The following is a 13,277-nucleotide window of genomic DNA, read 5'->3' as shown; positions in this document are numbered from 1 at the left end:
GAATGAAGGCGGCGTGTGTCAGCAACCTGACACAACGTCCAACGTACTGCTGGGACGGAAGCCATAGCTGCCCTGGGCGCAAACCACGGCCCATTCACGACCCCCCCAAGGGGGGGCAGCACACGTGGGGCACGTGCAGGGCACAAGAGCACATCCCTAAGGGGCAGAGGAGGGGAGTGTGGGAGCCAAGGCACGTGCTGCTCTGCCCCGTCTGCACCTGCACGGCTGGCCTTCACAATGAGCGGGCACGTATTTCCTCTGAAGCGCAGACGGGCCCCCAGCACAAGGACAGAACAGAGCAGCACTCGAAGATGACTATGTCACCTCGGTCCAAACAGGCCGAGTACTCTCTCTAGACCTGCTCCAATGTGGGGAACCACGACGCCCTCTGGGGCTCGAAGCACCCTGCCCAGGTGGCGGAGCGGGGGTGGGGGTTTCGCAGAACCATGGGTGGTGTGCCAAAGGTCAGGCTCCGGAAGGAGAGGCAGGAGGGCCAGGCCTTGCAGGAGGAGGGAGGCAGGAAGCAGGCACACGCCTGCTTTCCGACCCAGGAGGGATGCGGCACCCACAGCCCGCACGGCCGGCACGGGAAGGGCACCAGCCACAGAAACACACGAACACACCGGCACGAGGCCTGCAGGCCAGGAAAGCACAAGATAATGTCCCACGTTCGCCGTCTCCTCTGCTTGGTTGTTTGGGAGGCGGATGCCGGCAGGGAACACGGTTATACGGAGCAAACAGTGACTCAAGCAGAGGCACCTCGGCTCAGGTGCTGGGACAAGGGCTCGCAGGCCAGGTAGACCGCAGGCTGCACTCGCCTCTCAGGGAGCAAGGCCGCTCTGTGGGCCCAGGAAAGACACATCCCACGCAATCCTGCACCAGTGTCTGCCCAGGACTGGTTCAAAGGGCAAGATCAGGGCTTCCTCCCAGCAGGGCCAAGCCCTGGGGCCCTTCCTGTCCCCCACAGCCCCACCCAGGCAGGTGCTCAGCCAGGGGATGGCCACACCGAGACTCAGCCAATCCTTCAACCCCAAGTTGACTAGAACATGAAGAACAGCCTCTGCAAAACCTGTTTCTTCCAGCCGAACAGAACCAAGCAGGAGCAAAGAGCAAAGCACCTTAACATCCCTCTCCACAAAGACACCAGGACGGATGAGCAGCACAGGGAAGCGGCGTGAGCACGTACACACACACACGTGTACACACACACACACACACACACACACACACAGAATGCTCTCTGGAAGGAGCCAGTCAGAAATTAAGCTGAGTGTGGATCTACGGAATAAGAGGCCAAAAGGAAAAAGTCCAAGTATCCAAATCAAGCACAGTTTATTCTGTAAGAAAATTAATTTCTACATGTATTTCCTATCATCTACCACCATTCCGCCCGTCTAACCTCATCACACCGTAATTCTAACATCACTGCTAATCTGAACCCAGAGGATTCATGTTAATAAAAATTAATCAGGGGGGGCACCTGGGTGGCTCAGTGGGTTAAGCCTCTGCTTTCAGCTCAGGACATGATCTCAGGGTCCTGGGATCGAGCCCCAATTGGGCTCTCTGCTCAGCAGGGGGCCTACTTCCCCCTCTCTCTCTGCCTGCCTCTCTGCCTACTTGTGATCTCTCTCTGTCAAATAAATAAATAAAATCTTAAAAAAAAAAAAATTAATCAGGGGCACCTGGGTGGCTCAGTGGGTTAAAGCCTCTGCCTTCGGCTCAGGTCATGGTCTCAGGGTCCTGGGATCGAGCCCCGCACTGGGCTCTCCGCTCAGCAGGGAGCCTGCTTCCTCCTCTCTCTCTGACTACTTGTGATCTCTGTCAAATAAATAAATAAAATCTTTAAAAATAAATAAATAAATAAATAAATATTAAAAAATAAAAATTACTCAGTTTCGAATGACTTATTCCAATCTGCAGTGTCAACCTGGAGTAACATGATGGGCCACAAACAGCTGAGCACTGCAAGCTCAAGTCCCCAAAGCAAAGGCATCTCTGCCCAGACAGAGAGGCCCAGACTTCAGACACAGTCCCAGGAAAGAACAGGGATCATAAGGCCTAAAATCAGGTGTCCACATTCTCCAGTGACCGGGAGCCACTTCCTACAGCCACTTCCTACACATCAAGTCTCACCCATGAGTCACAGCTGAGTTTTCCCCCCAGCACACCCTGCCTACCAAGAGACACCACTGTGTCCTAGGGATGTTTCCAGGGGAAGGTTCTATCGCGCTATGACATCGTTAGCCAGGGCGCCCACCCGCCCTCACTAACCTCCCTTCCAAAGGAACCGATGGAATCAATCTGTCTATAAGAATCAAGATCACTAGGGGCACCTGGGTGGCTCAGTGGGTTAAGCCGCTGCCTTCAGCTCACGTCGTGATCTCGGGGTCCTAGGATCGAGTCCCGCATCGGGGTCTCTGCTCAGCAGGGAGCCTGCTTCCTCCTCTCTCTCTCTCTGCCTGCCTCTCTGCCTACTTGTGATCTCTGTCAAATAAAAAAATAAAATCTTTAAAAAAAAAGGAATCAAGATCACTGCCCACCTACCTTGAGCTACTCTACCTGAGACGTTAGCTACACACGAGAGCCTCTGATAATGGCACAACTCAAGTATTTGTGAGCCTGAAAACCTAACAGGGAGAAGAACCCACAGCAAAAAGCCGAGCAGCCATCAGAAACTTCCAGAACGGAAGGCACTTCTGCTCAGGACTCACTCATCCTCACGCCTCCAAGCCTCTGTCTCAAGCGTCCGTCCCTCTCTCCCGTGAACACAACTTACCTTCATGAGCTCGAAAAACTCGGCCGGGGATGAAAGCACCCTGACGTGGGAACTGGAGACCCCAAACTCTGGGACCAGGTTTCGGATCCACTGGAACCTGTGCACACCCTCTGGACACAGGCAGCAAGGTGGGGAGGTGACCTGGGGGACAGCTGGAGACAGCAAAGGAGCCAAGAGCAGCCATGGTGACCTGGTTAAAGAGACACGGAAAGGGTCACACTTCTCAAACGCTTCCTCGGAAGTCTCTCTCAGCTACGAGGGCCCCGCACATGAGGCGGACGGGAATTTTTCTTTAACCAATTCCAGATTCTCTAGACCATTTTAAGTGAGCCCAAGTCAAACTCTGCAAAGGTGCTTTTCCTTCAGCCCCGACTAGCTGAGCAACCTGAGAAGTGCCAATGCCCACAGAGAAAGCCCAACTGGCAGTTGGTTCCACACAGCTCCCAGTCTAGAGTGGCCGCGAGAAACCACCTAGAAACCACCGCGGGGCTGACACCGGGGGGCCCTACCAACCTGGCCTGCAGAAGGCTGCTGGCGATGGCCTGGAGCCTGGGTGAGGGAGCCCCCTGCAACGCAGGGCTGCGGAGAGGAACGAGGCTTTTATTTAGGGAAGGACCCAGAAAAACTAAATTTTCTCTTGAATCCTCGACTGTGGAGTGAGGGGCGGAGCAGGAGGAGCCTGGGGGGCTGTCTTGGCAGCGGATGACGTCTTCCTCGGGGCTCAAAGCACAAGCTGAGCCCCCGCCACCTGCCAGCCGGCCCCCCTTCACTGCGGCAGAGACAGCAGCAATTGAGGGCCTGCCCACGGAAGCACGCGTCTGCCGCCTGCCACCTGCCGGCTGTCCCCCCACGGGGGGCCCGGGGAGGGGCCACACACCCAGAGCCCCACGCAAGCCGGGCCCTATTCTCAAGTCCAGCAAACAGCAGCAGGAAAATCCTCTGCGGTGCGTGTCCTTCTACTGCCACTCCAAGGGGGGCTTTGGGGAAAGGGCGCCGGAACACCCCAAGGCCTGAAGGGTCACAGATTCCAGGAAGATGACTTCATTCACTTGCTTCATGATAAAGCACTGAATCTTCCCAGGGCGCGCAAACGGCCCTACACAGACGCCAGATGGCCCACAGCTGTGCTTCCCAGAAAGCCCACTGGTCTGTCCCGCCGACTCGCTGCCAAGAAAACTTCAGTCAACAGGGGGAAGGTAGCAGCTCTGTAGATCCCAGGAAGTCGGGGGCTGGCCTGGGGCCCTCGGTGCAAAGTGGGGAAAGCAGCTAAGCTTTCTCGCTGTCTCAGAGACGGCGTGACGGCACTCGGGGGTACCAGCTTGCTAAGGTCCTCCGGCTTCCAGCTGCCGAGCAGCAGCGGGCCAGCGAAAGGCTTAGACACGAAATCTAGGGATTACTGCCTCAATTTCCCCAACCGCAGGCCTTACGCCCACTGCGCTCCAAGCTAACTTCCAGGAGGAGAGGGAAAGATCCTTCAGTGCAGTAGAAAACCACGAGACAGTGGGAAAGTCTGCACGACACTCTATCCATCTGAAGCCCCAGAGGGGGCCTACAGTCTACTTTTCATTACTTAAACATGGTCTGTTTGAGGTGGAAAACCCCACAGCAGCGCCACACCAACAGATCTCCCAGCCTCACGGCACTTACCCTGTCCCAGCCCATACCGACAAAGAACCAGGGCGACCACTAGCACCTCCACCCCGCCCCCATCGACTCCCTGAAAGGAAGCTGCGGAGACACATTCCGGCACGGCGACCCAGAGAGGGCAAATGGGGCTCGGGCTGCGACCCCAGGCACCGTGACACTGTTCCGGCCTAGGTGGGGGGCACAAGGGGCGAGCAGCCCCACCGCCGCCCCCACGAACCTGGCGGCCTCACAGGCTTACTGCACGTCTGAAACCATCTGAGAACGACACCGGGGGAAAAGGCCACCATGAACTGAAGGTGGAACTGGGCAGCACGCGTGTCCGGAGTGACGGCAAAGAGGAGCAGGTGGTGCTGAGCGCCCGGGGAGGCCTGAGGACACCCTCCCCGGGGAAGGTCAGGCAGGGCGCTCGGAGGGGCTGCTCCAGGCAAGGAGGGGGCTGGGCCAACGTGAGCCGCGGGTGTTGGCAAGTGCCACCACCCGCGGGAAAGCCCGCAGCCAGTCCAGAGGACGCAGGCGCCCGGGGCCCACCGTCAGCCCGGTCCTGGCCCGGAGAGACAGCGGGCAGGCTGGGGCAGGCCGGGCTCAGGGGCCCCCGGGCTGCCGCGGGCAGGCCTCGTCCCTGCCAGGCAGCTCTCCCCGGGAAGGCTCCACCAGGGCCATCGTCCAAGACGTGTTGAGGGCTTTTTCATGCTGGCTTCCTGTTTAATCTGCGTGCTGGCAGGTTTATTTTTGCTAGAGAGGAGAAGGGGCTGAAAGCCAATTAGGTGCAGGGAGTCAGGGAGGGGAAGACCCAACCGTCGAGCGGCAGCTCCAGACACCGGAGGAGGACGGCGCTCTGAGAGGGTCCCCCGGTGACGGCACGGGGCCCCTGTGGCGGCTCGGGCATGGGGGAGACCACACCTGGACGCGGGACACTCGAATCTAACTGGAGTGCCTCCGCCGGGGCAGAAGCAGCCAAGCCCAGGTCTACTCGGGGGCTCATTTTTTTCTTTCGCCTCAGCCATAAGCCCACGGGGGGGTGCGTTCCCGCTTTCCACAACCCAGCTCCTGGGAATCTTCCCAGAAAAGGTTGCTCCCGGGGCTAGGAGCACCCCTACCGCGCAGTCACCCCAGTCTCCAGGGGCGACCACCTGCACAGGCAAGTCCCCTCACCCCAGGGAGGCTTACTAAGAGACCACAGGTCCCAGGTCAGGAGCCCAAGGCCCGAGAGATCTGAAGAGCTGCGGTTCCTTCACCAAAAGAGCAGAGCCGTGTCACACACGCCATTCAGAGAACTAACCCGGCACACACACAATTTCCACATCTAGACCTGGACTCCCCTGAATCATCGTTCCAGGACCATCCAGCTCCAGTTTCTAGTTACAAAGAAGAGGCGGGGGGCGGGACCAGATAGAAGAGGAAGGGGGGGGGGGGGCGCCAGCTTCTGCTGACTCAGGAATACCACGAAGTCTGGAGAACAGGGCCGGGGCCAGCACCGAGGGACACTCCGGCAGGCCGGCGGCACAGGCAGCACGAGCAGACAACGCAAACGCGTCCCCAGCCGACAGTTCCAACGGTGAAAGGAGCCAGCGGGCTCTGGGAAGGGCACACTCCAGCCACCCACGGGACACCTGACTTTGGATACAGATTCAGCCTCAGGATTTAAGGCTTCCCAGGGAATCTGCAAAGTGCCTGCCCTGGGCAGCAGGCTGGGTCTAAGTGCTGAAGACCCTTGACCTGGGCCCTCCCCACCCAGAGAGACCTGTGTGGGCGGGGTGAGGGGAAGGCTTCAGGGCGACTCTAAGGGCACAGGGAGCATGAAGCGAGGGTCGGGCAGGGAAGAGGGAAGCTTCCTCCCACCGTCTCTAAGACAGATCCGCAGCCGAACTGCCAGACTAAGGTGCTCTTATCCCTGAGCCCCCAGACTGGGGGGGCAGAGCGGGGGTGGCCAGCCACTACGTGAAGACTGCGGAAGCCTACCTGGCCTAGAGGGCAGTCCTGGGTGCGACAGGGCAGCCCATCCCTCCTGCTGGGCAAGGGACGGCAGTGGGACTTGAGTTCAGAATACTCAGTCACTCAGAAACTGAGCAGAAGAGCGCCCGAGACACAACCAAACGCAGCTACTGACACGGGGCCTCAGGCGAGAGAGAGGCGCTTCTCCTTTTTGTGGGGAGATAGTTTTCCATTTCACCAAATACCTTTTTTTTTTTTTTAAAGATTTTAATTTCTTTGACAGAGAGAGAGAAATCACAAGTAGGCAGAGAGGCAGGAAGATAGAGAGAGAGGGGAGGAAGCAGGCTCCCTGCAGAGCAGAGAGCCCGATGCGGGACTCGATCCCAGGACCCTGGGATCATGATCTGAGCCGAAGGCAGAGGCTTTAACCCACTGAGCCACCCAGGCGCCCCCCATTTCACCAAATATCTTAAAGTTGCGTGTGCTCCATGGAAAAAGACTGGCACACCTTGTATTTTTCCTGTCTGGATGTGCACCAATGTGCCTGGAGGTGCAACCGAGTTCCGTGGCCAGTGGCGAGATGCCAGTAGAGCACGGCAGGGCGCCCGGGGGGCTCCATCCGTGAAGCATCTGACCCTTGACTTCAGCTCAAATCATGATCTCAGGCTGGTGAGCTCAAGCCCCATGGCAGGCTTTGTGCTGCACGTGGAGCCTGCTTCAGATATTCTCTCTCTCTCTCTCTCTCTCTCTCTGTCCGCCCACTTCCTACCTCCCTCTCTCAATAAAAAACAAAAAAAAAGGAAGAAGAGCTAGGCAAATACTGAGAATTACACCCAGGTCTACACTTGACCTTTACATGTCCCCTCCAAGGCCTCTCTGGCTCAGATCTGATCCCCAGAGGCTGCAGACTGTCGCCCACCACCCAGTGAGGGAAAAAAAGTAAAAGTAAATCAAGTAAGCTGACCAACCTCTCAGGGTCTTTCCTAGAGGCGGCACCGGGGGCTCTGAACAAGAACGCAGTGATGCGGGAGAACAGAGCACAAATCCCCGACAGACAGTCCAGAAGCTCCACCCTCTGTCCTGTACCATACTCGGGACATTAGCTAAGTGGCCCCCACTACGGGCTCCGATACGCTCTGAGTCCACGAGCTCTTCTGGAACTGTAAGATAAGATTCATGGTACAAGCTCTGTGGCTTGGGTCTCATCCAAATCTGTACAAAATGATGAAAAAAGAAGTTCTTAAAAGAAACGAAGTTCTGTTGACTGCAGTGTTTTCAGAAACTACTTTTTAAGAAAAACCCACCCTCCCCCCTCACTCATGCACACTTAAACGTCAGAAAGCGAGCTGAGGAGAAAATCGCAACAGTCACACACTTCCTGAGAAGCACACAAGCTACGCGAAGGAGCCGTGCACTTCCTGCGCCCCCGGCGGCCGGCGGCCCTTCCCGACTAACGCAACCCCAAGTCCAAGAAAGGGAAGTGAGTGTGAATTCCCGTAGGTTACAGAAGACCAGCACGGGAGGCCAGGCTGCCGGCATCTGACTACATGCTGACCAGATGACTGTCCTCTCGACTTGCCCAAAAGGAAGTCGATCACATCCAGGGGCCAGCAAAGGAACAAAACCCACAGTACACCTCGGGGTGGCCCAAGCAGCGTGCAAAGCAAAGGGCCTGACGAGAACCAATCACATATTCTACTAACCCAAAGGCTTTGACCAGCCGGACTTCCCAGCAGCCTGGAGAAGAACTCGTTTACATGAATCAGATGACATGTTTACAAGTGGATTATCTACCAGAACACTTGAATCCCAGGCTAGCTGCTCTCCCTTGAGGAGCACACAACCGACTGACCAAGCCTAATTCATCACCAGCTGCAATGTGTTAATATGAACTCAACAAAGCTACAATTTGGGGCGCCTGGGTGCCTCAGTCGGCTAAGCATCTGCCTTCGGCTCAGGTCATGACCAGACCCCTGGGATCCAGTCCCACATCAGGCTCCTTGCTCGACAGGGAGTCTGCTTCTCCCTCTCCCTCTGCCTGCCACTCTCCCTGCGTGTGTGCACGCACACTCTCCCGCTGTCAAATAAATAAATAAAATCTTTAAAAAGGAAAAATAAAAGCTACAATTTAAAACTCCATTGTAAATCTTTTTCCAGTTCCCTGTGAGATGAGAATCTGAATTATCTGGGGAAATTTATGCTTTGATTTTAAATATCCCCCTCCCACCCACTCTACTACTACAAATAAGCCAGGGGACAGTTCTACTAAACTCTAACGAAGCGTCGTGAAGTTCAAAGAAGTAGCTTCTGGAAATCTGGTGGTCCCTCAGAGTGGAAACTACTAACAAGCTGAACCGGGGTTCAATGACCTGCCACTATGAGGTCAGATGCAACAATGTTTCTAGACCACTAACTGGAAGTAATTTTAAGTAGCATTCTCTGTCACAGTGGCTGTCTCTGTAACTAACAAAGAAACCACCCTCCTCCAGCCCTCTTGTTAGCTAAGAAGTTTTAACAGGCACTCCAACAGGTGAGTCAGACTGGCAGGCTAAAATCTGACAAAGTCTAAGCTCATGACTACACAGAACTATTATCAATGAATCAACAATCAGAGTTACAAGAAACCACACCATTCGGGGAATGAGGAGTTGTGAGATATTTTGGGGGAGAAACGAAAGTCAGCAGCCAATATAGGATGAGTGGCCATACAGACCAGAGAAATCCCAAACACCAAGGCCACAGAGTCGGGAAAATCTGCAAACTGAATAAGGCAAGAGGAAAAAAAAAAAAAAAAGGTCAGAAAGCTACAGCATTGTAACACGGGTCAAAGCACTTATCTTCAGTCCTAGCAAAGCATTTTAAGGATTATAAAACACAAATTTATTTATTTTTATAAAAGATTTTATTTGTTTTTGAGAAAGAGAGACAGAGCGTGCACAAGTGGGGGGGCGGGGGAGAGGGGTAAAGGGAGAAGCAGACTCCCCGCTGAGCAGGGAGCCCTATGTGGGACTCGATCCCAGGACCCTGGGATCATGACCTGAGCTGAAGACAGACATTTAACTGACTGAGCCACCCAGGGGCCCCCACAAATTTCTCTAGAAAACATAAAACCTGTGGTGCCTGGGTGGCTCCGTGGGTTAAGCCTCTGCCTTCGGCTCAGGTCATGATCTCAGGGTCTTGGGATTGAGCCCCGCATCGGGCTCTCTGCTCAGCTGGAAGCCTGCTTCTCCTTCTCTCTCTGCCTGCCTCTCTGCCTGCTTGTGATCTCTGTCTGTCAAATAAATAAATAAAGTCTTAAAAAAAATTTAAAAAAAAAACATAAAACTTGGTGGGGGGGGTGAGGGCACTGGATGATGGGAATTAAGGAGGGCAGGAGATGTGATGGGCACTGGGTGCTACACGCGACTATCAATGAACACTACATCAAAAACTAATGATGTACTGTATGTCGGCTAATAAAATTTAAATTAAAAATAACTAAAAAACCCCACAAAAATTATGTTTCTCTAAGTGAGTTTCTGGTTTAATTGTTATACAACACTCTCAGCTTCATCAAAAGGAAATATGGTGCCACACCTACAGCATCCATTTACAAAAAGGACTTTGGGGAGTCAGTCTGGACTACTCCCACTGCCACACTGCTCCTCTCCCCACTAGCACCAGAAAAAGACACCCAAGAGAAACGTCTTTTTCAAAAGAATTCGTGGAGACTGCCTCAACATCCAACATCCCTTAGCAGTCAATTTCAACGTTCAACGATGAACAATGAATTGTTTTTCCGCCGTTTAAACACATACAGGGAAATGACAAACTTGCCTGAACACCTCATCTTTGAGGAGAGCACATTTCTTGAAACCTTAAACCAAATTTCCCGGTGGTTTGATGCCAAGACGTAGAAGTCACCTGATCTCACCACCCACTGCAATGGCCAGGTCTTGGCTAAGCACCAACCACAGAAAACGCAGAGACCACCTCGCCCCCGGCCCCGCCCCCACCGGGGTTCGGCGATGGGAAACTTAAAGCCATTCTGATCAGCAAGCCTCCGAAGGGCTCCATACGGATGCTATCACGGAAAAGTCACCCCGAACCAAAGCTGAAGTTTGGCTGAAAATCATCCGCTGCTACTCGGTGTAACGCAAGCTCCTTCCCATAAGCAGAAGCAGCGCGCGCGACTGGACCACAGACCTGCGCGCGGAAGCCAGGACATCCCACCGCACCCAAGCAGCACAGATAAAATCTGAGATAATGCAAACTCTTCTAAAGGACGCACCTCTAATTTTTTTTCCCCCCTTTAAAGGGTCAAATGTAGAGGCGCCTGGGTGGCTCAGTGGGTTAAAGCCTCTGCCTTGGGCTCAGGTCGTGATCCCGGGGTCCTGGGATCGAGCCCCGCATCGGGCTCCCTGCTCAGCGGGAGGCCCGCCCCCCTCCCTGCCTGCCTCTCTGCCTGCTTGCGATCTCTGTCTGCCAAATAAGTAAAATCTTTAAAAAAAAAAATAAATAAAGGGTCAAGTGTAAGGCTTGAGTCTCTCTGATAAGAGAACCACGTGCACACAGGAGATCCTTTTTTCCCTGTAACGTTAGCAAGGCCAACCGGCCTCTCAGGTCAGCGCGCTCTCGGCCAGTGTTGACTCTGAAAGACCACACTGCCTGAAGAAGCGGCTTCAGAGCCTCCTCCCCCACTTACATAACCCACTTCAGTACTTTTCCAGAACACGGGCCCTTTGGCAAGTGTGAAGGGGGTGCCGAGCGGCTCCTCCGCCCCGGCCCGAGGGCCCCTGACTCCGACTGCCTCACAGCCCTCTGCCGCACGACGCGCCAAGCGCCGCACGCACGGACCCGGCCGGGCTCCTTCACCCCGGCCGGGCCAAGCCGCGGCCGCCACCGCGCAAGGCACAGACAGAGCCCCTCAGATCGCGACCAGCCCCTCCAACGCCCGCCGCCGGGGGCCCCGGGGAGCTCGCGCTCGGTTCCCGGTCCCTCCCCGGCCCCTGCGTGAGCGCACTCCTGGCGCGGGAGAGAGGCAGGGCTGCGGCCGCGCCCCCGCCGCGGCAGGCCCCGCCGCCTCTCACCTCCTGCGCCGGCGGTCCCGGTTCCTGCCCAGGCGGTCGGACAGGCGCCCCAGGAGCGCGGCCAGCCCGGGGCGGCCAGGCAGCAGGCCCAGCAGCCGCCTCCAGAGCACCGGCCCGGCCGCCGCCGCCGTCGCCGCCGCCATGGAGACTCGGCGCTTCCGCTTCCGGCGCGCAAGAACTTTATTGACAGCGGCGCTCGCGGACACGGGGAGGGGGCGGGGCGGACGCAGGTGAGCGGGCGGCGCGCAGGGCGCAGGCGCAGCGGGCTGAGCCGCTTCTCTCCCTCCCGCCCCGCCCCACCCCGCGCTCCTGAGCGGGCTGGCCTCGCGCCCGCCAGGTCACGCCCAGCACCCAGGCTCGGAGACAGGTGCGCTGGGCCGGCCCCCGAGCATGCGGTTCTGCGCCCCGAGGGCCGCGCGTCCGTGGAGCCGAGAGCACCTCCTGTAGCTGACCTTCAAAGGGGACACCTTGCAGGATCCTGAAGGGGGAGAGGCGGTGGGGGGCAGATGGGGTCCGAAACATGGGGCTCCTGGGACGACCCACTGGGACTGAGGCTTGGGAACTGGGAGAGCGGTGGGAGATCGTCACATCCTACTTGTCTTGGCCCAGAGAGTGTTGTGAGGGCTCAAGTGTTTGGAAACACGGGATGCAGAATCTTCCCAGGCATCCCAGGGAAGTCGGTTCCGTGCTCCCTGCAAGGATGTTCTTGGCCCTATTCGTGGTATCAGCAGTGCGCAAGCCGGGGCGCCGGGGTGGCTCAGTCGAGGAAGCGTCTGCCTTCCTCTCGGGTCAGGATCCCAGGGTCCCGGATCCGGTCCCACATGGGGCTCCCTGCTCAGCGGGGAGCCTGCTTCTCCAGAACTCTGCCCGCCGCTCCCCATCTCTGCGCGCGCGCGCTCTCTCTCTCTCTGACAAATAAATAAAATTCTTTAAAATAAAATTACATCTCAGAGGAATGTTTAATGACACGAAGTGTAAAATCCAAATTTCCAAGGAGTAGTATAGAGCTTATCTCATCGGAGATATTAAAAATTGGAAGGAGTATTGTGTACAGACAGACTGAAAGTAAATACACCAAAATGCTAACATGGGCTGTTTGGTGCTATTCAAGAGTTTCCAAGCTGTTTACAAGTAACGGGCATTTCAGATTGTTTTAATTTTTCCTTTATGTTTAGAGAACGTTATGAACACAAGGTGGTATTTGATTCAACTCTTCCGAGTTAGAAGTGGTGAATCATCAAATTTCCTAATTTCCAGTAACTAGAATGAGACCAACCATTGCGTGATTCCATTTTTGCCCAGCTCCCGGGACACGGGGTGGTTGCAGAGTCAACTTGCTGAATGCCAGAACCATGATGCTCGGTGGTGACCATGAGAGTATCCTACCCATCCCCAAAAAGAGCTAGCAGTTTCTTTTTGTATGTGGTGCTTGCCAGGGGAGGTATTAAGTGAGACCAACAACCACAGAACTGTCCCATTGGGAATTTCTGATCTACAGTAAATTGTACTGGGGCGCCTGGGTGGCTCAGTCAGTTAAGCGTCTGCCTTCTGCTCGGGTTATAATCCTGGAGTGCCTGGATGGAGCCCCCAGTCTTCTGTTGGTCTGTCGGTCAGGCTTCCTGCTCAGCAAAGGGTCTGCTTCTCCCTCTCTCTCTGCTCCTCCCCCTGCTCATGTCTCTCTTACTCACTCGCTCTCTAATAAATAAATTAAATATTTTTAAAAATAAAATAAACTGTACTAACACACAGTGATAATACAGCATTGTAAGTCAAACTAGTATTTACATTACATATAAACAGCCTGCGATGACCCAGTCACTTCTGAAGCCACACAGCTAGAGCCTTTGGCCCTT

At 55.5% G+C, this 13,277-nt stretch overlaps 1 protein-coding gene across 5 annotated transcripts in view; it reads right to left on the bottom strand.

The window, feature by feature from the left end:
• Nucleotides 1-11,598, bottom strand: part of PGS1 (phosphatidylglycerophosphate synthase 1) — a 35,548-nt gene extending 23,950 nt beyond the window's left edge. For 3 of the 5 annotated variants that reach the window (XR_014304495.1, XR_014304496.1, XR_014304497.1), the window contains exons 1-2: nucleotides 11,425-11,589; nucleotides 2,777-2,966 (exon numbers count right to left, since the gene is read on the bottom strand). Coding sequence is in view for 1 of the 5 variants with exons in the window: in XM_082705475.1 (XP_082561601.1) it covers nucleotides 2,777-2,966; nucleotides 11,425-11,567 (333 nt within the window). In the remaining 4 variants the exon portion in view is untranslated. Of the gene's footprint in view, nucleotides 1-2,776; nucleotides 2,967-11,424 lie in introns of all 5 variants that reach the window. The other 2 variants (XR_014304494.1, XM_082705475.1) reach the window with 2 other exon arrangements.
• Nucleotides 11,599-13,277: the final 1,679 nt, after the last annotated feature.

Source organism: Mustela nivalis (assembly GCF_964662115.1).
Source record: "Mustela nivalis genome assembly, chromosome: 17".
Lineage (NCBI taxonomy): Eukaryota > Metazoa > Chordata > Mammalia > Carnivora > Mustelidae > Mustela > Mustela nivalis.
Note: the sequence above shows the minus strand (reverse complement) of the source record. Positions and strands in the feature narration are given on the sequence as shown.